Below are 24,331 nucleotides of genomic sequence, written 5' to 3'. Positions count from 1 at the left end.
ATTCATGTAGGCCATTTCAAGTAGGAACCCATCAAACAGCTATATCATGTATTTGATGAATGCTACAGTGTTTAGACCAGCTGTTACAGCAGTTTAGTTTTAAAGAGTTTTAATTACTATGCTGCCATCATTTACCAAAATTTCCCCAGAAAAAATAAGGTACTTTAAGTCAGACTGTGAATTTCAAAAGGAAAACTCATATACAATACTACTGAGACTTGTAGATATGATCTCAAATACACACACTTGTATGGAATGCACTTGCAAATTACAGACCCAAGGTTAGAAGGTCTTCAATGACTAGAAATAGCACGAGTGATGCATTTCATTAGAAAGATGAGAAACTTTCCAGTGCTTCAGAACTATGCATGTAGTCTTACCAATATAGGAAGCTCACAAAATGCCACCCTTTGTGCAGTTAAATGGAGCAGATGTGAACAGTGACCTCAGGCATTCATACCAACACAGCTTTGGAAGGAGATCCACATCAAGAAAAGGGACAATGGACATGGTGGCTTTTTGTAAAAAATAGGCACATTTGGAATTACTAAATGTAGTCTCACCAAAAGGACCTACTGAGAGGACAGTGCCTGAATTGGCTTTACACAACAGATACAGTCAGTCATGTCCCTGTGGTAATATTATGGCTCTGTGGATTTTTTTTCAGACACAGAAATCCTCATTAGAGGTAGCTGAAAAGTGGGGCACGGAAATAATGACAACGTAATAACTTTTCCTCTAAGCTTGTCCGTTTTTTAGTTTCACTGAGAGATTCCTCATTTGAAGGACTGCTGACTGTAATTCCATCCCTAATTCAACCATTACCCCCTTATGCGCAACTCCAGCAACCTTTTATTGTTGCACAAATCAAAGAAAGATAATGTGACACTCCATGTGTGAGGTAAGTTGAAGAAGTTTCTCTTAAGTGAATGTTTCTTCTTTGGAGGGGGTCTTGCCCAGGCTAGACTTGCACTGAAGCAGTAACCAATGTCCATGCAGATAATATGCCAATATTTTTATAGTGTATGGAGTGTGTAAATATGTAAATGTTTATGTATGCAGTTACAAGCAAATAGGTCCACAGCAGCTCACTTACATGTAGCAGGCAGAATATTTTCAACATTTTACTGTGCTTCCTTGTTTACTTATTTATATTCAGACAAAGGAAGTGGTAAGGCTGACTAGCTGACAACTTTTCTGAGAAGAGACCATTTTGTGTTAGAGGAAGCAGTATCTCTCCTGGAAGTCCTGACAACGTAGTTCTACATTTACAAAAACAGCTCTTAAACAGAAGACACTGGGCATTAGGCGAGGAATTACTGGATCCAGTGGAGGTGGGCGCGTGCAGGAAATACATGGCTGGTTCATTGACGATACTGCTATGAACGTTCTCTAGCTGCCCGGAGGAGAAAACTTACAATGGATTTGCGAAATGTTCCTTACCGTTCAGACGTGGTTACGTGGAACCCAGATGAATTAGCAGACTATTTTAGGACGGTAAGTTTAACTGTGTTTTGTCAGGAGCAAACTAGTGTAATATTGTTTGTGCTAAATTTACCTATTTTTATATTGGGCAAAGCTTGCTGCAAAACTAAAACCAAAACCTCTGACAATTAAAAAGCTGAGCTAAACTGGCCAGGGAAATCTATAAATGAATCTTGAAAGTGTGTTTTAAATTAGATACAAGAGAAAGTCATGTCTTTTAGAGAAAATACTCACTTTACTACAATTTTTGATATAACAAATATTAACAGCTGTAGAGGGCATTAATGTGTGAAGATTACAAGTTTTCTAGGTCTTCTTCAGTGACTTTCAGAAGAGAGCATTTTTTTCAGTTGCTCCGTGTTCACAAATGAGTCTCTGAATGTCTTTGCTAATCACATCCATGAGAACGCAGCCAGGAACTTAACAAGAGTGGATACATGGACTCCTAAATTTTTTTTAGGCTCAGCTAGAAAGACCTTTCACCTTTTGATTTGACTTCCCTATTCTAAAACTTTGTAGGCAAACCTCATGGGTAAAGATTACTAGCTACCCCTTCTTTCCTGTCACTGTAAACTTTTCTGACTACCTTGTGTGACTAGCTCAGAACTTCTGTTTGTTTTGACATCTTTTTCACTTGTGATGATCTATAGATTTTATTTTACAATGCAAAGGAGTTTCCACACTGAATAAATACTCTGAAAGGCAAAACGGGAATTCACTGCCAAAATATATCCTCTGCACAGCAATGCTGACACCTTTGCAATTGCCCAGGAATGTGTAACTGAGCCAATTTTACTGAGATTTCACTTCTGTGTGTTCTCTGTAAATGGCTCATTTTTCAGTTCACATCAGAGAGAGTGTCTGCTCCATCTCCCTGGCAACTGAACGTGTTCCTCCCAAAGTCCAAAACTGTCATCCTGGAATTTAACATTCAGGTCAATCAGAAGATTTGGGAAGATTTGCAAGTAATATCAGCATAGCTGGCTGATTTTCCAGTAAGTTGTCAGACTGGACTTGTAAAACCCGGAACAGTTTGGGCTTCATTTTGAAATCGTGCTGTTTGTTGTTTCAATGGCATGTATAACTACAAAAGTTTTATCTGGGGAGTTGATTTTGCAAGTCTGATACGAGGATGAAAAACTAGCTAAAAAAGACAAGCAGATCAAACATGAAGTCTATGTCTACCAAATCTCCAGAGAACTGAAACTACCAACTACCTGCAAACTTCTAATTTTAGGGTGCAGGGGTTAGTGGCACAGCAAAGTGAAACATAGACTCAGAGATGGAACAGATGAGATCTTTATCAACAGGCAACCTCAGACAGATACGAAAAACATTACAACGCTGGGGCACAGTGGTTTGGGCCACCGTTTCCAAGAGACTAGGGGAAGCGGCTTCCTGGAAGAGTTGATAATTGTATTAACAGTGACAGAAGGATTAACTGTAGGTTTTATCATAACTGAACGTGCCTGGTTACATTTATTTTTGAGTACTTCCCTTTGACAGATCCAGATACCCCTCCGGATAGGGCATTCCACTGGGGGGAGTTGAATCGAGGCAAAAGCTGCTTAAAGTCATCTAAGAGACCCGTGTAAGACAGTATTGGCAGCCTAAGTCAGCTATCTCTGGGCAACGGCCACAAGTGACCAGATCTTCTCCCCAGATAAACTCATACAATTTCCCTCACACGTATCATTAAATGGTTGAATATTAGGAATGCTTTATTTGCACCTGCTTAGTATATTTTGCCTGAAGCCATATGTTCGAAGCCAGGATTCAAGTCCAAGAGGGATAAGCAAATTCTTTCCTCCTAAATTGAGCTAATTGTGGGGTAATTTTCAAAGGCCAATCACATTCATATCTCCTTTCACCTGAAGTGATTGGTCATGACCCAGGGCAGTAGTAAGATTTTTGTCAATTCATTGTTAGCTTACACCTTCATATTAGCAAAATTCAGCCAGCATACACATCAGTAATATATGTAACAATGCTATGATATATTACGGAATTAATAAAGTCCTCCATTTCTGTCAAATAAGAATTCTTCATGCTTATCAGTAATAAGATCTAATTTATAATTCTGTGTGTGTTACCTTATAGCCTATGTTAATTTAAACCATGTGTTCAAAATAGGGAAGGACCAATAAAGAATCAAACCTTCAAAGAATTTCTAAAGACTTCAATTTTTTTTTTTTTTTTTTAGAAAAAGCAAAGATGGTCATATTTCTAATATCCCAAGGTTTATTTTTAATAGCTAAACATTATTTTTCATTAATTAATTTAAGAAGAGATTAGGTGTTAGTCACACTGATACGTTCTACCAAATACAGCAGTTGCTCACCGCCGCATACAGACTTGAGCTGTAATGTCATGATAGGACTCGCTGCATGACAGAGACATCATTTACAGGTTTAAGTCCTTGGTCTGTGCAAGAGTCTTAATCTGTCTCCTAAAATATTTAGCAGAGTTAGGCCTGGTTTTGCATATGAAAAAATGAAGGTGGCTCCTAAAAATACTCTCAGTTGTTCAGATGTTTTCAGGATCTGTTCTCATGCAACACCGTTACAAAATTATTCCTTGAGGTGCATAAATAGGATAGAACTAAGAAAGAACATAATGCTCCCTATAAGGTGTTCCCTGCTTTAGGGGAATTATCCCAGCAGCACAGGATAATTTGTCTGCATAACTTTCACTAACTGAAGTTTCAGGCAGGCCCACAGCCATTCTGCTCTCTTGAAGGCTCCAAAATGTCACTTTTTCTGCCCACTCTTTGGGTTCCTTCTGATATGGACTTGATCAGCTTGAAACAGGAAGCATGCATTCTAGTCAGATCAAAAATATAATTTGTGCTCTCATGATATGCTATTACTGTTCAAATTAAAAAACACTTAAGACACTCACTTGAAATATTTAAGAGGCATGTCTTGCTAAATATACCTAACATTTTTTCAATTATTTTTTTTAAGTGTCCCCAATTATTGTTGAATTTTTTGCCTGGTAGGACTAGGAGCTTTCTTTTCTTATGTACATGATCAACTTTTAAAATGCATATCCTTGTTCTAGATGCTAATGTAAAACATAATATTGTGGAAAAGCTTTTCAAATATTATAGATAAATTCCAGGATTAACAAATGACATTTCCATCCAGAAAAGGAAACTTTTCAATCAGAATAATGAATTCAGCAACCAGGATCAAGGTTCAGTATTCCAAGACAGTAAGGTTTTTGCTGTAATCCCTGTTTTCAGCAACCGTTCATCTTCGTCAGTACCAAAACTATCCATTTCCCAAATACTTTTTTGGCCCAGGCAACTGTGAGGTGTTTTTTTAATGTGAGAAATTACATGTTCCCAGATGGATGAAAATCCTCAAGTCCACACAAAAACCTTTGTCTTAAAAATTCATGTTTACAGAACAAAACGAGCCATTTAGACAGGCTCCAGTTTACAAAAGGGTTACTTGAAGCATCTACCGAAAGCTAGCCATATGTCTAAGTGTCTTAATCCATTCTTACAATTAAGGGTGCAATAATCATCCTCTTTTCATTGACAGTTAAAGTATAAGGACTGTGAGAAAGTCGTGAGGAAGCACAGCATAAATGGACAAAGGTTTTTGGTAAGTAGAGTTGTACAATTTCTTCCTGTAAAATGCCAATCAAGTGATTGTTTTGACTCCTCCCTACTTTGCATTGGCAGATGCAAAGCACTTAGCTCGCAGATGGTTACTGGGGTACAAATTTAAGAAGCAAATGTCTTTGCTAAAATCAGCCAGAAAGCTTGCTTTAAATATGGAATGCTGGGAACCCAAACATGTTCTTTAATATGCATAATTTTTAGTATTTTTTAAACTGAAAAGGAAGCTATAAAACCACAATTTTGTCTAGAATTCATTTTTTTCTTTATAGGAAGTACTTGTTTTCAAATAGTAACTACAGAAAATTCACATTTATTAAGTGTCCTCTCCTACTAAAGAAGAGAGACCTGGCCAGAATGACTGGCCCTCTATTGCAATCACTATTTCATGCCTCTATAGTTAAAATTGGATTTCTTCTGCAGGAATATATAAAATCAATGACATTTAAGAGAAGCAAAACTAGTAAGCAAGGTCCCAGTGGGTTTAAATCAACATTGCTCCAGGCTTTAGCAACAAATTAACTTTAGAAAAGCTGACAACTTCCATTGACATACCTGCTAGTTCAGGTCTTAAATACATATCCATGAAGATGTGTAATGGCTTTTATTATTACTTCATTTTACTTCTATTTTATTTTATTTCCAAATATTAAGTATTCTATTTTCCCTTAAAGTAACCTTTTTGATCATCTGCATAATTAGCCATCATGGGAAAATCTATGCATAACTTCTTCTAAAGCCTTCTTATTTTTTATTTACTTATCCTAATGTATCAATCTTTTTTGACATTTCATTGAAATCAAACACCTTTTGTAGGAACAGGATATTACACTTCCCTCATGCTGGGTGGAGTCAGAATCATTCAGATGTGTGTCATAGGATTTATCCTACTAATGCCTGAGGGATTCTCCTTAGCTCAAGCGCTAAGGATCTGTGGCTGAAGTGGGAGTTCTAGCTCTGGAAGCGTTATGAAATCCTGAAAGTTTGTGAGGTACAAATAACAAGAGCAATAATTGTGTGATTCCTAAGTGATTTTTGTAATTTTTTATTGTTTCCAGAGTTTTTCTGTAAATGTATAGCTCAGAGTGCAGCATTTATCCAGAAGCATGCCAGTAGATTCAAAGGATGCTTTTCTATTAAGTAAGCAAGCAGCTGCTCATGCCTGTTGAGACAATGTTTTTAAGCTTTTGACCTACTTGTCAATTTTATAATGCAAAAAACTGTTCACCTGTTAAACAGAACAATAAAAAAGACTTTAAGTGGAAAATTCTAGAGTACAGTTGATTCTCTGTATGAATGGCTTTTCTAAGAAATAGCTTTTTACATTTTATGTTATTGGAAACTGCCAAATTACATTCACACAGAAGAAACTGTTAAGACTGAATGTCTGCAGGTTTTATATCTATTGTCAGATCTATATGGTAAACCTGACTGTAAAAATATTGCTATCTTATGCATCAGAACAACACCCTAGTTTCAAAGTTACATTTCTGTATCTGCTGGCTACCACAAGGAAACTCCAGTTGAGATGTAGTAGGAATAAAATCAGAGGGATTCCATGTAACTTATCCTATATAAAATTATCTAATATTTAAAATGACAACATGGCCCTTTTATGAGAGTTTAAACCCATAGTATTTGTCAGGTTTATCACCAGAATAGAATTCCAGAGAGAAGCTTAGAAAGTCTTTAGAAAAAAATATGACTCTTCAGTAAATCCTGCAGAACGTTTCCATAAGGGGAGTACATTTTTTCTCTGTTTTACTGCTGTGAGTACTCCCAGAGGCAAAACAGTGCTGGAAAACACAGATAGGATTTGTTCTGTCCTGAGAATCATTGATAGCATTGTGAACCAGTGTGTAATTAGAAACTTATTGTTGGCAGTAAGAAAGAAAGAACCAGACTATCATCCACGTTCCAAAGAGAGTTTGCGAAGCTTGTGATTAGCTAAATGAAACACTTTCTCAAAAGTTTTCATAATGGGTTAATTGGTCCTAAACCTGGAGCTGTGCATGATGGCAGAAGAGAGAGGCTGAGTCTCTCTGCAGGAGCATCAGTAAGGTTCTCAAGACTCAGGTCAGGTCAGGAGTAATCTGGAATCTAATTGCTATATGCTATGCTATGATTGCAGGGGGGAGAATCACTCTCCCCCCATCCCAGTTTTTAGAAAGATTTTTGTTAGGCTGCCAAGGCTGCTTTTAATCCACGTTTTTCAGCAACATCTCCATTAGAACATGTGATTTGATGTATACTGTGATGTTGCAGATAAGGTCCTTAATGCAAATATCCAGCAAATGATGCTTTGTTTTAAAATTTATAGTTTCACTCTGAAACTTCACAACCATGCACAACTTTGCCCGACTGGACTATGCAGACATGAAGGAATTCAATATACCTAGCTTCCAAAATCATTTAAATACCATATCTTTTAGCTGTACCAAAAAGATGCGAAGCAAAATAGCATTAAATCAGAATCTATGGTAGAAGATTGCCTTGCCTGCCAGGAACAGCCCTATATAAAGGGTATTTCATTGCACGCTGCCTTAAAAATAGAAGAAAACTTAAAAATCTGGAATTTTTTGGTTTAATGTTTGTTCACCTGCTTTAGCTTAATTACCGCTAACAATCTCAAGGGAGAAAGCTGTTGCAGAAGAGGGTTTTATTTCCAGTTCTTTTGAGAAGCAGAGCAGGGATGGATTTTAAGCTTGCCTGTAAGTCAGTGTGACAATATAACATCAATAAAGAACTGGATTAGCACCCAGATCATAAAAGCAAAAGAGTTGACTTTAACCTTGCACAGAGTCCTATTAATTTGAAATTAATCCTGGAAGAATGGCTCACCTGCTGATTGATGTTGGTTACCCAACTCTCAGCCGGTAAGAGCTGGTTTAAGATTTCCCTTCTCCTTACACATCCTTTTGACAAGATATCATTAAAACATTCTAGCTACAGAAATACTTCTCTTTGAAGTTAGATGCGATTATTTTGTTGAAGTCCTTTGTGTGTAAACAAACATATATGATGCTTATTAACCTCCTAGATAGTTTAATACAATTGGCAGTAATTTGAAGTAAAAACCAACAGCCAGCAAAACAAGAAAAATAGAGAGAGGATTTTTTATGAAAATGAGCCATGGGATGGGCAGGCTCTTATCTTGCATTGCTTCTCTATGCACTCTATATTCCTATCTGTTGAAACTTCATGACACATTTTTGAATGAGTAATCTTCTGTAAGTCACAGGGTGTCCATGGACAATTTTGTGATATATGCCATGTGTTTCTTTTTCAGAACATGTCTGAAAATGATATTCAGAAATTTCCCAAACTCAGAGTGCCGTAAGTAAAGCCAAACCAATTTAACATTAAAATTATCTTAGCTGGTCTGCAGTGAAAACTCACAGGAAATACTGGGCAAATGATTTACAAGTGATTAATTAGAGACCTGTTCATTGCAGTGTACTAAGAGAAAAATAAGAATGTTCCAAAATAAAAGGAGTGTTGTCATGACTGCTCAAGCACAATGATGCAATACAAAAAAATTGTCTGGGGGTTGTTCAAAAAACTCATCCATAAATTCTTTGACTGACAGCAGCTACACAAAAGTTAAACTTTTTTGCAAGTATTACTTTCAAAGTATGACTTAATTATTCACTGCTTAACTGTTATCTTTAACTCAAAGGGAAAAAAAAAAGTCAGGTATGTACACAACTGTTGAGGAGTTCAAGTTCAAGTGATTTTCATCACGTGCTTTTCCTTTAGGTAGGCGTTAAAGATAAATCAGTCTGGAACATTTGATTCAGTGTTAAATAGCTTTCCTTAGCTACTGTAGATTAGGCCGTGAAAAAGTTTCAAATTTACCAGAATAGCTTTCATAATTTCATAGAAGTTACTAACTGAAGAACAATGATCTCATTAAGTCAATATTGAGTGACAGAGAAATTAGCTTCTAATATTTCATGGTGAAAAATGAAGGATTTTATTTTGCTATGAGTTCTCAGGTACATATTTAAGCTGGAAGGTGCAGGTTTTTAACCATGATCGCATGAAGCTCTCCGAGGTTTTCTAAACAATGGAGGGGAAAAAGGAACTTAAGTTGTTCCAACATGGCTGTTTCTTTGTTCCTCATTTCCCAATTCTGGACTCACTCCCTGTATGCATATCTTGATTTTGCTATGCAAGGTACAGTCTGCTTTGCTTTTTTTTTGATGCATCAGAGCTTGTGTAAGATGCTTTGGTGAAGCTAAGAATACTGAAATATTCTGAAATACCTGTGTGATCTCCCACATTCACGTGCTCATGGGTAGGCTGATGGCTAGATCTGAGGGCAGGAGGATACCTCTGTTTGGATCAGATATGCAAGGACTTGAACGTGAAAGCCTTGGATATGACATGTTTCTTAAGGTTATATCTATATTTTCACACAATAAATTTCCTAATAATAGGGATTGGTGGTGTATGATGTATTAGTAAGGAGGCCAACATACTATATTAAAAAAAATGCCCCTGTGGCTCAGCATTTTTTAACTTACTGTCAATTAAAAGCAACATTTAACTGTGGTTACTGAGACTGAGGGTCCAGAGTCACAGCAGATTCTCTGCAAAAAACTCATTTTACCATACTGTAAAATGCATCACTTTTAATTCTGTGATCATTTGTCCCTCCTTTGGCAAAACTGCCTTGTGTTCTCCCAGTCTGAACTCCTGATTTTGAGAATTTTTGGGGATTTCCTTCCAAATTCATGAGTCAAAAGTGGTCAGTGGAAGGTCTAATAAACACACACACACACAAGAGATATTAATGTCATAGCTGAATAGTTAAAAGGAAATCTAACAATGCGACATTGCTCCTATCTCCTCATCTAAGTGGTGGACTTGGGAGTCCTGGGTTGCATTTGATGATCTTAAAGATCCAGCCTAAACGATCCTAATCTAATGATCATAGCCTAATGATTCTAATCTATTGATAGCTCAAAAATGTTTTGAAAATTCTGTTTTCACTGTCCACCTACCTCAAAACACCCTAGCAGAAAGCAAACAGCCTTTTCTAGTCAGATGTTTTGGGTTTCTCAAAAAGAAGAGAACTTGAAATTAAAGAGCTTTTAGAGAAGAGTGAAGCTCGGTGCACAACTTGAAGAACTGAATAAGTAAATTATTGAATCTGAATTAAAGTTCTGCCAGAAAAGCCCTTGTCCTCAGCTTTCTCCACACAGGGAAGCAATTCACTAGAACATTGTGAATATACATGCAAAAAGGTTGGTGAGATGTGGGGTCCTCCATGTAATGCTGCTGTGTAAAACAAGAGTTTAGAGCTTTAATAGGAAAAAAAGCTGGTTACCATCAAAAAAACCCAACCCAAACAAAACAAAACAACAACAAAAAACCAAAGCAAAACAAAACAAAACAAAAAAACAACCCAAAACAAAAAAACCCAAATCCAACAGTATAAAATTCATGGGTAGAAGAACCTGCCATTTTTTTAAACATGAATTTCTTTACTTCAGAATCTCTACACTGTCATCAAAATGGAAAGTGCTTGCTGTTGACTTCTACTAGAAGACATTCACACCTTACTTTTATATCATAATGTAGACCTCACCTAGTAGGAAGAGTTTTTCTACAAGCTGAAATACACATTAGCATATTGTAGTTATAGTACCTGATACTTAAAAACAGTCCTAAAATCTGGGCATGTTCTGTAAAAATGCTTAATATAAATAGCAAGCATCACACTTACAGCAGTGGCCAGCGGCATGAATAAAAAGTACATATACAGGAGAGATTGTTCTCCAGTAACTTTACAGGGTTGTGCTGACCTACATGTACGGAGAGCAGAAGCCAGCACTTGCAGCTATACAAGGCTTGCAAAGCACAGCCTGCATCCATAGCGACCTCCTGAGCCAGGTATGCGGGTTTAGAAAATACATACATTCGAGCAACTCTACTGATCAAGCTTTGCATATAACAGTGGCATTACTTGGGGATGATTCTGTGACTTTTACAAGAATCTTTGAGTGCCTAAGTATGTAACAGTTGTCATTACAAAGTATGATAGGCCATTTCCTGAAACTAATTAAAAAACCCCACTATTTTCTGTTATTATTTACAGAATTATTATTTTGAAAGTAAATGTCCACCAGTCATGTTATAGGTACACATCTTCACAAATCTTCTTTTGGCTTATTTTTAAATACCAGATAAAAGGATTTAAACATCATGTTGAAAATCAAAATACTTCATAAAACCTTTAAAACTCTCCATTAAAAAAGCTGAACTCTTTACTGAAAACTTTGCTAAAATGTTTAGATATTTAAGGGCACCAAAGTGTCTGATGTATCCAGACAGTCCCGCAAGTTTTATTCTGGGAACTCTGTGGCGGGCAAAAGGGTAAATGGGCAATAAGCCTGCTCAGGATTCACTGTACTTGCAAATGCACAGGCCACGCGTAGATTTCTTGAGGGATCATGCATGCCGCGGTGGAATGCAGTCGCCAGGTTCCAGACCACCAAGGGTTTTCCCTACATCATCTGTTTACAGTTTTAGTGGAAATCTATGGCCCAGGAGACACTCAGCCATGGCCCCAGCTACCACATTGCCACAGTCCTTTAAGGAACAGCAACATTTGGGCCAAGTAACCTATTGGCAGGAACAGCTAACACACATTTTCTCCCCTTTCCCACTGACAAATTAAAACAAGTAAATGTGGCACAACCATCAGCTTTAGAGATTGGGTTATCGTGAATGGAGCTGTCATCCTAAGACAGAGGTAGCATCATGGCTGACCTAACAACTCATTCAGTTATTAAAGCTTAGCACAGTTGCAACCTGTTTTTTTTTCAAACATATACTAAGCTTAACATTTGGCATTTTGGTAACCATATGAAAAACTGTTAAAAAACGTAGTGCTATGGATTTTGTCGAGCTCATACATATTACTCTTGTACTTGCTATCTTATGAAGTAACCATTTAAATTAATATCAATACCACTAGGTTAACATGCACCTGAAGCTTCACAAACAACTCACTGCATCCTGAGAAAGTGGTACATCAGGGAAACAGGGAAGGGATATGGTATATGTTACACAGAGCAGACACTGAGTATGTGTCTTAAGTGCTAACTAAAACTCAGACCTAACCATGGGGGTGTAATTAACATTTTTTAAATAAATCTAATGAAACAAAAGGCCAATATACAACTGAAGGGACACATGGAGTTTTCTTACTGCTCATTATCACTATTGGCAGTCACAGAAGGTCATAAAGGTTTATGCTTGTGGATAACAAATGTGAGTCTCAAAATATTTTAAAGTGCATTCGACAGACTGTGCCTTACTTAATGTGATCAGAATCAATAAAGAAGAAAAAGCAAAGATCTCATTCAAAATAATGTTGGTGTCTGGTCGATGCCTGAGCTATGATCTAAACACCAAAGTCAGTCTTTGCCACTCTTATTGTTTACTAGCTTGAGAGAAAAGATTTCCAAGTTTTCAGTAAGTCAAGGTACTAACCCAGGCTGTTGATCCCTTTGGCTATCCTCAGTGGCAGGTTGCTGGCAAACCTGAGATTTGAAATTTTCAGTCTTGGTCAGAAATCTTATGGCATATCCTATAGCACTTGTGAAAAACTCCAGTAATAAAAAGAGCATCACTGCACTAAAATACATAATTGCACCCACCAGTTCAAACATAGGAAGTGAGCTGAGTTCTGAATGGGAAGTGTTCAGACCTACTGACATGGCGCAGTCTGAAAGTCGTCCTACTTTCAGGGGAGTCAAAGTGAAAACCTAAAAAAAAAGAAATCTGTGGTACCCTTCTCTTTTAAAAAGGTATGCCTTGGGCAGAGGTGATGGGTGTGCACACATGCTCTCTTAGCTGGGATACTAAAGGTTGTTGAAAGGTTTAGAATATAACTAATACTCAGTTTTGAAGCCAACATATTAGTATTGCATCTGCCTGACAGAGTTCTCAACGGCCAAAACAAAGACTTCATCACTAAGCTCTTGACAGTGTTCAATATGCAACTATGCATCTTCCTGGCCCTAGAGGACTTTGCCTTCCATCTCTCTCATCCATCTTAAGTCCTTTATCCCAATAGATGTAGAATGGATTTTACTCGTGACAACGATATCTGCAGTTAAGTGAACAGAAGCCAGTTTGGGAGTACTGCTTTGGGGGTTGGTTGTGTGGTTTTGTTTTTCTTTTTTATCTTCAACTTCCTGCCAGCTTTAAGCTAAGTGTCTGGTGGAGGAGGTAGAAAGAGAAAGAGAAGTCTGAGTAACATTTTCTGCAAGTGCTGTTGCCTTATCCTCTCCTATCATCCACTCCCACAACTCAGAGAGCAGTGTGGTTTGGGTACTTCCTTCCTCGCATGGCTACAGACTCAGCAGCTCAGTGCACCAATCTTCTCTGCAATAATGTTAACTGTGAAGTGTTACTATTCTAAACGTTGCTTTCCTCTCATAACCTCTCTGAAGTTTAAAGCATTTCAATAAACTTGAAGCAAAAATTAGACACTGAATTTTAAGCAGCAAATGATCATTTTTTTGACAGCGAGATAAGATGAGCAACTTTTCCCTTTCAATTTTTCCTCAAAACCCATTTGGTGTAAATCCTCGTAGCAGCTAGCCCAGGTTCAGTCCAGAAACTTCCCAAACACTCAGGTCTCATTCATGACTATGGAAGTCTGAACTAAAATAATTATTAGCTCTAAACCCAGTGATCTTCATTATACTTCTTTAGCTGAAAATAAACACAAGTATTATGAAAGATCCTTCCTCTACCTCTTCTACACAGAGAGTATGCCACACACAAGTTCCGTAATCTACTTCTCAACCAGAGCACTGCTACACACAGTGCACTGGTGACCCCAGAATGTTTCCTGATGTTTCACATGGAACTTATTATTCACACAGCAGCTTCCTTACCACCTGCAGCAGAAGGACATTTCTTGCGCAGAGCGTTAGTTGCATGGGAAAGAAGAGGAGTGTGAGGAGTCCTGCGCCTACAACTTGGCATCTTTCTTGCTTTATACAATTTGCTTGGGTACTGATGTCGGATTTAGACAGCTGCAAACCTTCTTGAATTATTAACATTTGTGTATGTGCTTACTTCAAAAGGGGCAAGTATGACAATATTTACTTCAAATCAGAAAACTGCAAAGCACTGTCTTCAAACAGAAACACCAAAAAATATTCTTCCTCTGCCTTTCTGTTTTCACATGTGGATCCTTAATTACAGATTACCCATCTTCATCCTTTTCAGACAGCACCATCAAACTGATCTGAAATTGCTTGTTCTCTGATACGTGCTGGCAGCCTGATCTGCCCCCATAGCATTTTCCATAATAAAATAGAGCAACCCTATGCCTTGAATTTATCTTTTGATCTGAATTATAGTAAAGTAAGTATTAGGAAAGTAGAAAGGGCAAGAGAAGGGATATTCAAAATAAGAGAAAGATCTTTAGCATGGTTGAGGATGAAAAAAAAATATGATTTTGTAGGCTTTATTTTTTTTAATATTATATTGCTTGAAATTGTGTCTTCCTCAAGTCCCAGCACAGAAAAGCCGTTAGACATTAAAGAGATGCATAAATGAGGTCATTCAGAAAAAGCTAGGGGTTTTTATTATTGCTGAGTAGCAGAAAGACATGAAAGAAGCAGCAAAACAAAACAGAGTGGCAACTGCCTGGCCAGAAACAAAGATTATGCAATACTGATACAGAGTTCGATTGACCAGATCTAAGATGTATGGGAAAAAATTCTGCACTAACAAACAATAAAGTTAAGATTTTACAGAATTTAGAACCTGAGATAAACAGACATGTTGAGTTGCTGATTTTTTTCATACTACTTTTATTTCCACAATTACTGTCTCTGATAGACCTGAATAATATAAACTTGAAGTAAAATGGGAAACTGTTAACCAGGTATATGTAACCAATTTGGTTTGGTTGTCACAGGACTTTCCCGGTAGGACTTTCCTCAAAAAGAAATAATGACAATTAAGAATCAGACCATGACTCATCATAGGTTTTCATTGAGAAAACCCCTGTTACTTGAAACAAAATAATCAGAGAGGCAAACTTGCTTACTAGCAGAGCAGAATTCTGTTGTTCTCAGTGGACTTAATTCTGTCAGCCTCGGTAACGACTGTCCTGTAAGCTCAGAGTTGTTTCAGGGAGTCAGTCAATATAAAACCTCTCAGTCCTAGATGTCTGTGCTGACTATAGACGCCAGCGATATTAGCAGCATAAAAGCGTGCTCCTGACCGAAATTTTACTCAAGATTGTATTTCATTGGTTGTTGCTCACCAAACTACACGAGTGATGACAAACACATCCGCTTGGAAAAATGTCTCTAGACATAAAACTTCATATGTTCCATGACTATTTCTGCCCTGCAAATGTGTCATCCCATGGAACTAAACCTTTTCACCTTCTTTACTGGAAGGATTCTGGGTTAGGTATATCTTGATTGCAGAGGGAGGGAAAAAAAATAATAGACACAGGGTACATTTAATCCCTGCTTTTTCAACCATAAGCTTGGCAGAAGCTGCTTCCTGAAGCATTATCTGCTTTTTCTATGCAAAATAATGCAAATGCAATTGCCACTATCTAAAACAGTGTTCTAGTGTGTGATGTCTACCACACCCAAAGTTTCTAAGGCTTGGTATGTTTAATGTTTATTTTTAAACTTTATCCAACAGTACAGGCTTTTATCTATGTAAAAAACCTTCAGTTTTGAATTGGATGCACTATAGCTCAACTTTGCAATAAGATGATAAATTCAGTATTCTTACCACATTGTAAATAATAATTCTGAATTACCAGATTTAATTTAGTAAATATGAAGGGAAAGCAGCTAAGAAAATGACTGATGAGTTTCAAGGAGTTTTTTAAAACTATTTTTGCATTTCTTTTAAATAGGATTGTAAGTAAATTAAGTCAAGAAATAAACAGAAATGAAGGGAGGCTATCTTTCTTACCAAAATGGTAAGTAAAACAAATTGGCTTTCTTTTTCAAAGCTTTCAGATATATCTTTTCTGGACTGTTTTCCATTTTATCAATAATACCTGGGTCAGAGGGACAGCATGGAAATTATATAAAATAAAACTCTATTTTGTTAATGTCATCTGTTAAGAATAGTGAGGCCTGCGCCCACAAACACCCTAGATACTTCTGCCATGTCCAGAGCCAAGTAACATGTAAATCTCATACATTTTTCGACCTGATTAAATTAACCTTTTTGAATGCTATAAAGCCTAGGCAAATACTATTGCATTAATAAATCATCATTAATGCATTTCACAGAGGTATACAGCGTTACACTTTTTAATACTTTATGACTTATTGAATAGAATATTCTTGCAATAGAAAAAGCAAAAATTGCAATAACACTGCATAAGAACAATTTATATTCATATACAATGAAATCTAACTCTAGTCTACATAACATGGTTTTGCATCATCTGACAACACAATTTTACACCTTTCCATTTAACTAGAGTTCAAAACTAAAATTGAAAACCATAAAAATATCTATCAACCCTAAAAATATTAATTAACTTGATTTTCAGCAGCATGAATGGAGTTAGTAAAAAAGGTTTTCAGGACTGGGGCCTCTAGTAAATTTATTTACTTAGTCCTCTTGTTTCTAAACACTTGACCTCAGTGACTTTAAATTTTTTCAAGACAGTTTAACTTACATTAGGATCCTGTATGTGTAATATGAAGTAGTGTGGTTTTGGCATCTCAGGCAGAGTTAAACTCATCTATATAAATTTCATTTCACTGTTAAAAGCTAACTATTACCTTTATTCACAATAGATTTTAGTATGCTTCAAACATTTAAGAATTGCAAATCGAAGAAATTTATTTTTTTTCACCTTTGTTGTAGGGCTCAAACACAAAAATGTCCTGAAAATCCAGGTAAGTGTGTACTGGCAGATAGTCTCTAACAACAAAAACTGTGTAAAAGTATTAAAACGTTAAGTCAGTCCCTGCAGGTCAGAATAAATGGGGGTTAGGGGTGGGGGAAACCCCAAACAACAAACAGGAAAAGAGGAGAGCACGAAGAAGTTGCAAGAATAGTTACAGGAGAACAAGTATGAAACAATATGCTTAAAATAGAAAAGATGGTGAAAAAGGGCAAGAGCAGAGACACTTATGTGAACATCCCCAACCTGCCTTTCTTTAACCCAATACATAGTATCAGTGCTTATATATCTCTGTTTCAGCAGCTCTGCCCCCTGCCTCTATTCCTAGCAGCACCATACATCAGAGAGGTAAGCTTCTAGGTGCCTGTCGTGTTCTGAAATTTTATTTCAATTATTTTCTTAATAGGCCACAATTATTTAAAACTTCTGTAAGCTACCATGTTCCCCCAGTCCTACTGAAATTAAAAAATCTTTTGATATGAAAGCTAAAATAGTATTAAACAAAGAGATAAGAAGTCTGTGCTCATTCTGAAAGCATTCTACTTCAAATTATAGTTAAAACTCAAAGTATAGGACAAACTTGAAGTGACAGTACATATATCATACAAGAATAGCTATATACTTAGTTTTGAATCAGAATGTTATTTGTAGTGCCTTTCAAGCCTGCCTGCCTGCCTTTGAAAGACTTACCTTGTTCCTCTGACATCATACGGTGGTTCAGAACTCATCTGGGATTTGTCCTGTCCTTTTTGTCAAGTTGTATCTTGATAGTTTAAAGTTGTACTTGCTAAGAAGTCTGTGGTTATGCTTCTTTACACAGGATACAGTCAAGAAGACGATGACTGGTCTTCATTTGTGAGTATCGGGATTAGCAAAACCTACTGGTTGAGTGGATTACCTCTTCTGTAAGGTCTATCAATTCTTGCATTATCTACTTTGAGCAGCATACATGGAGTGATCGATGGCAGGGGGTGTTAGGGTGAGGAGAAAGAGAAGCAGGAACATGAGTGATTGGAGTAGCTGCTTACAAATTTCTTCCCTGAGAAAAAAGTCTCCCCCAGTAATGCAAGGCAGAGGTTCAGAATGGCGGTCCTATGCCACCGGCTCAAGCTCACAGCCTACAATCAGGTCTCTACAGAACCTTAGCTGAATTTTATATACCTATTTCAAGCTCTTAAAAGAGGTAAAGGAAAGGTTGCTATGTTATTCAGTGGCAAATTCTTGCCATTTTATTCTCTAGAGCTGATTTGTTGAAGAATGTGATTTTTTGAAGCCAACTAGACTGTAAAAGTTCCTTTTGCCTTTTGGCATAGAAAATGTATTGTTAAATGTGATTAAATGAAGCATACATGGCTAGCTAAATGAATGAGCTGAACGATGCATGGCCCGACTTTATCAAGATCTCTTACATTGACCAATGGCAAAGTTTTTTTGTGAAAAATGGAGAGGGATTTTTAAAAACCACTTGTACTAAGTTTGCAGGAGAGTTGCTGCTATTTTAGGAGCACAAAAGTTAAAACTACCTATAGAGCACCTAGGCTCTATGTAAATACAGAATGAGCCTGGAAATTTCAGCCAAGATATCAATGATAAATTGGATATTCTTTTTCTTGTGGGCCTTGACAGACTGCACGGATGTGTGTAATGACTGCTACCGTATTTTCACTGTGATGTTACTGGGTCCTGCAAGTTGTCTGAAGCTGATTTTGTTCTGGCCAGGAGGGCATCAATACCCGTATCAAAGACCTCATTTTTTTCTGAAGCATTTTTAAAAAGTTGAGTTGCAGGCTGTAGAGTACATGCCATTAAGGAAGAATGAGTATTAACAGGCATCAGCTGTTGCTCCACTATGTTCCTAGGAAGCACTGACTGGTTTGCTGGTGCCTTGTTTGTTACTTAAAACAAAGGCACAGTGCATTTCAACCAGCTGTGACCTTATCTTGACTTTCCACTGCAGTTACTGTTACGAAATGATATTCATTTTCTTTCATCAGCTGTTGAGTGCTATATACATTAATAAAATTCTGCCACCTTTCCCCGTTTTATTTCAACAGTGAATTTTTTCACCCAAACTGGTTGTAAAAACTTTATATTCTCCAGTGAAAAACACAACAGTGAAAGGCCACAAGGAAACTGCACTAAAGTGTTTAGTTCGCTGTTACAGCACCCAATTTTGTGTACATTTGCTAGGATGAAGATGATGACTATGAAAGCCCCGATGATGACCAGGAAAAGGAAGAGGCTGACTATGAATCACCAACAGAAGAACCTGAGGAAGCAGAACATGACAGTGATGGCTATGAGCCACCTCCATCCAATAATGATGAAGCACACCACAATGTCATATTTCCTGCCAAGTCACTTACAAACAACACAGATTATATAGGTAATCAGTAAATATTAAGTGTTATTCATGATTTTTAAGTGATATTTTCACACATTATCAAGCACATTTTAGGTGACTGGTTAGGGAATATAGAAGGTTTTTCCTTGAAGTCAACAGTGTAGCTCATGAATAAGATTTAGTGACACAGACTTACAACATGTTGGTGGCTTTGTGACTTTTAAAGCTAGATTTTCTACTTCAAACAAGCCCTGCTGGATTAAAGATTAGTTTCATGGGATGTGTGTGTTATTTGGTGTTTGGTTTGAATCCACATGAAGTTAAACACATGTGTGTACTGTATTACCTCTAGTAGTGCAACCTTGAATAGAGCAAGTTGTCACAAGTGTCAACAACTCCAGTAAAAATTGGGGAAAAAAACCCAAAACAAACTAGCAGCTTTCTCTGGCTGTCATGTTGTTTTTTTTTATGTTTGATTCTGTAGCAGCCTGCCATTGGGAGTCAAATACAGGAGTACAAAACAGCCAGTCAGACTAGCTGGTGTTTCACACACTCACTGCACTGTAGTGAATGACAGTAAATAGCGTGGCCCAACAGACTAGCAGATGGAGTCACCTCATCACCAGAGGGACAAATGAGCCCTAACTCCCAATGCAACATTGATCACAAAGCAACTATCCATTATATACTAAAACAAAGTCTTTATGATCTATTATTTAAGTATGCAGGTTATTGCAAGGGCTTTTTTTCATAAAGATCGAATGAGAATAAAATAACCAGACTGTGTAGTTGTTTAATTTGGGATTTTGGGGTTGCTTTTTTCCAGACAGACCTCCAACAACAAGATCTTCACATCAGCAGCCTCCAGTGCCACCTCAGCGACCTGGCCCATCCCCAGTACCAGCCTCATTTGGGGGAAGAGGTGCTTCTGTATGTTTGTTTCTTAAAATTTCATAGAATCATGGAATGGTTTGGGTTGGCCAGTACCTTCTTAGAAGTCCAAGTGTAATGCCATTTTTATTCAGACACTGTATGTAGAGGAAGAATTTCAGCCATGAAAATTGATTTGAACTCTGTTAAGGCTGGCCATTATTTCATGGAACAATTAAATTTCATGGGACATATATATTAAATTATTTCATATTACTTGGCTGTTTCTTACACTAAAAGTTTGTACCCACTTGTGAATGCCTCTCCCATATAAATTAGATATGGAATAGATGCCTCTTTGTTTCTTTAGTGAAATTTGTAAAAAGAAGAAAAGGCTAAGTCTTTCCAAGCGATACTTCTAGCAATTACTCAATTGATTTAAGACCACTTAAAAGTATAGGGGACTGTATAATGAGATTCATGACTCAGATATTTTCCCCTCTTTTTTTGGTACTGTGAATACTTCAAAACTGAAAGCTACTGGCACTATAGGTTGTCAGAACAAACATACATTAGACCTACCCACGTATACAAGTAAAGGTAATTTTAGGATGTGATAGAGGGACTTTTGGTCTGACACAGTGTCATAGTTCATATATCTATAACCGCACAGGACTTAGGTGTCATGAGTTCTCAAGACTGCTGTCCTAAATTGCTGCTCTATTTTTTTTTGGAATAAGAATGAACATTCGAAGGCATTTATCTGGAGAAATCTAGGTTTAGATACAAACATCTTTTGCAGCTGCTGACAACACAATGCTGTTTGACCCCAGCTGTCCCAGCCACAAAGGACACTCTTTCCTCTTCCTGTCTCAATCAGCAGCACAGACATGATAAATATTTCTCAGCTTCAAATTTACATCCACTAATTTCAATACCAATTTTCAAAACTAACACCTGCTCCATTGTAGAGGCAAAGACATAACAGGATTGTTGAAGCTCATTTCTTTCCTTTGACAATACTCAGGCCCCCCTCAAACGTAACATCCCACTGGAGTATTCCCTGTGAGATGAAACAAACCAAGGCAATTCTGCACGTAACAAAACCCCCGTGTATGTAGGTCATTCTTCAGGGGTGGTAATGGCTCCTATCCTTCCTGTGCTGAGCAGAAACCTATTTTTTGTGCTGTGCCAAAGACAAAGATTGGCAGATATGGTGGGGTGAGGTTAATACACGAAAATTAAACCAGAAATGTGAAGACACACTTTAACCACATGTAAAATATTTGTTTTAGCTGCCAGCTTTTCCTCCTCCACCAAGCAACGACTTGAGTAGAGAGAGAAATACCAAGCCTTTGAAACGTAAGTACAGTTGGTTTTCTCTTTGTAAAGCTTCTCCCCCGGGCTATATAGCACCTCACTTTTGCCTACATCTCCTCAGTTCCACTCTCTTTTACTATTTATATGGAAGCCTCACTTGTTCATGGCTATGTGAAATAAAGATATATTTACCTATACTAGTAAATTATCTTACACAGCTTTTGTGTTTAGCCCCAGCTCCTTCTATAGACAGAAGCACAAAACCCCCACTGGATCGCCTTGCTCCACCATTTGAAAGAGAAAGCCCAGTATCAGGTCAGTATTTCCTTATGCTAACATCAATGGAGCTTTTTTAATTATTCAAAATGATCAGTTTGAATATCATTCATGCAAAAGAACAAGGCTCAGTCAAACGTATTGTGATCCAATCACATACAAGGTGATCTGTTTACAAATAAATAATGTGAGCACTACTTACAAAGTGAGATAAATTGTATCTAGAAAGTAGCAGCCCTAGTCAGGACTAGTTGAACAGCAAGACATTATGAGATCCCTCTGCAGTAAAGGTTTGATGTAACATTGAGTGAATGAACAAGAAAATATTTAGTATGTTATAAAGAGGAAATTACTTTTGCATACAAAGCTAATGAAACTCTGCACACACTACTCTATGTGATTTGGTACCTAGATCTAAAAAAACGCTGGGTACTGGAAAAAACAGGAAAAAGTAGCATTTGTTTCAGACCTGAAAACCATATTTTATGAAGACTCTAAAGAGACTACTCCATGATTTTTATTTATTATCCGAATGCTTTCATCTGTTATATAATGGCATAAAAGTATCCAGTAATTCAAAGCTGAACCATAGAAAATATGATTGTAAAACATATCACTTTGAAAATCTTAAAATTTTCCTTTAGTAAGAGATATGGTGGTTTTGCCATCTCTTGCAAAACCAAATTTTTTTCTGGCTTACATCTCAGGAAGCTGAGGGTTTCAATCTGCAAAATTAATTTTCAATGCTATTCAAAACTTGTTTGTTTCATAGAAAGTTTAATTAATTATCTTAACTTTCATTTTTTCTAAATGTAAGCTTTTACTATTTTCAGGGAGGAAGCCAGGCCTTCCTGAAAAGGTAATGTCTTTGGTGCTTATTGAGGTTTTTTACCGATTTTGATACACATTCTCTTTAACCATTCCTTGTTGTTTTACAGCCTCTGACTTCACAGCTAAGGTAAGAGTTTTGCCTCTGGAAATGAGGCTTTTGATGCCAGTATTACCCAGCTATTTCTTAATAAGCAGGGGTTTTGCCTTTATTTCATCATCCTGCTCCTGTTTTAGATCCCTGGGGGAACAGCTTGCAATGATGCCGAAACCTCCTGTCCCACCAAGTGACAGATATGAAAGAGGCAATCCACCTCCTTTGCGGAAGCAAACCCCTCTAAAGTAAGTGTTCATTTAATTTAAATTTAATAAAGGATAAATTAAATTTAAGAAAAACATGGGTAAGCAACACAGCACAGTATAATTTACTGCTACTGCATGACAGCAGTGTCTGCAGACACGAAAGCTTTGCTTTAGGAATCGGCATGGGATGTGCTTTAAGCTACAGAAAAGTGTGAATGCAGAGAGCGCTCTTTCTCCAGCCACCTCTGAAAGGGCTGTTACACAGGGCATGACTCACTTCCAAGTTGGACAAGGAAATGTATGATCCATGCTTTTTTTCACCAGATCAAGTTGCTCTAGGGAACATTCTTTCATGAGTTCTATTACTAATTTGTTTAGGATGTTAGAAAAAGAAAGCTTTACTTCCCTGCCATTGATTTAGACTAGCCTGCAAAACTCCTTCTTAAGAGCAAACAGCATTCTTTAGCAGAACTATATCAATCTCTAGCATTTTCTTGATAACTTGAGGGCTGAACAGTGTGACTGATCTCAAAACAAAATAAGAAATTAATTGATATTTGTTAATCAACCAGGATAATTTATCAGAGAAACAAAGACTGGAAGGCTTATCATGTGCTCCAGCAATGTTTCTAAGTACTATAAACGAGTTCAAGACTGTTTCATCATTGTAAAATTTTGGTTTAAGCTCTAATCTTATCATCAATTCATCAGGCATTTTCCTTGTTGATAGACTCAAGATGGGCTAAAGACTAGCATAGATTATGGCTGAAATTAGAATCTCCAATATTTTTATGAGGAAAAAAATGTTTTGCATTCATTGGGTCTGTATAACTTACTATAGTTTCATGTCTGAAAATATGGCCTAATGCACACAAAGTGAATTAGTAATATTCCAGCTACAAAGTATGTTTTGTTTTCTTTGTTTTATTTCAGGCAAGGTTGGCCACCTCACAAAAAATGTGAAGTAAGTATAGTTTCAAAGCAAATATTTAAAGGTATAGGAATGGTAATAAAATGAAATACCTGTATAAACTAATAATTCTGGAAAACGTAAACTCATTTCTTTTATCAGTTATAAAGAAAACTCATGGCTTTTCCATAGCATGTGTTTCTTGTTAAACAGTTCTTCTATGTCAAGCTCAGTTTATTCCCCAAGTACTTTATCTTAGATAACAGGAAGAATAAGGCCAGAATATTTTTAGGACATGTGAGAAGTGATTTTTCTTTCACTGTGTATTGGGGTTTAGGGTTTCTTTTTCAGTTTAAGCTGACCTAAGAATTTCACTTTCAGAGAACTCCGAGGGCTTACATTTACTGAAGGAATGAGGAAAGTTTACATCCA

General features: G+C 37.0%; 1 protein-coding gene across 3 annotated transcripts in view; it reads left to right on the top strand.

Moving 5' to 3' along the window:
- Positions 1-1,198: 1,198 nt before the first annotated feature.
- The window catches only part of LCP2 (lymphocyte cytosolic protein 2), a 31,506-nt gene continuing 8,373 nt past the window's right edge, over positions 1,199-24,331 (top strand). The window contains exons 1-15 of one of the 3 annotated variants that reach the window (XM_040604182.1): positions 1,199-1,497; positions 5,037-5,099; positions 8,406-8,452; positions 16,038-16,103; positions 17,009-17,040; positions 17,352-17,396; positions 17,869-17,903; positions 19,239-19,434; positions 20,219-20,322; positions 21,558-21,624; positions 21,814-21,897; positions 22,692-22,717; positions 22,797-22,816; positions 22,924-23,028; positions 23,923-23,953. In XM_040604182.1, coding sequence (XP_040460116.1) covers positions 1,420-1,497; positions 5,037-5,099; positions 8,406-8,452; positions 16,038-16,103; positions 17,009-17,040; positions 17,352-17,396; positions 17,869-17,903; positions 19,239-19,434; positions 20,219-20,322; positions 21,558-21,624; positions 21,814-21,897; positions 22,692-22,717; positions 22,797-22,816; positions 22,924-23,028; positions 23,923-23,953 — 999 coding nt within the window. In that variant the 5' untranslated portion in view covers positions 1,199-1,419. Of the gene's footprint in view, positions 1,498-5,036; positions 5,100-8,405; positions 8,453-16,037; positions 16,104-17,008; positions 17,041-17,348; positions 17,397-17,868; positions 17,904-19,238; positions 19,435-20,218; positions 20,323-21,557; positions 21,625-21,813; positions 21,898-22,691; positions 22,718-22,796; positions 22,817-22,923; positions 23,029-23,922; positions 23,954-24,331 lie in introns of all 3 variants that reach the window. The other 2 variants (XM_040604181.1, XM_040604183.1) reach the window with 2 other exon arrangements.

The sequence above is a fragment of the Falco naumanni genome, chromosome 8 (assembly GCF_017639655.2).
Source record: "Falco naumanni isolate bFalNau1 chromosome 8, bFalNau1.pat, whole genome shotgun sequence".
Taxonomy (NCBI): Eukaryota; Metazoa; Chordata; class Aves; order Falconiformes; family Falconidae; genus Falco; species Falco naumanni.
This window is presented reverse-complemented; position numbering and strand designations above follow the sequence as displayed.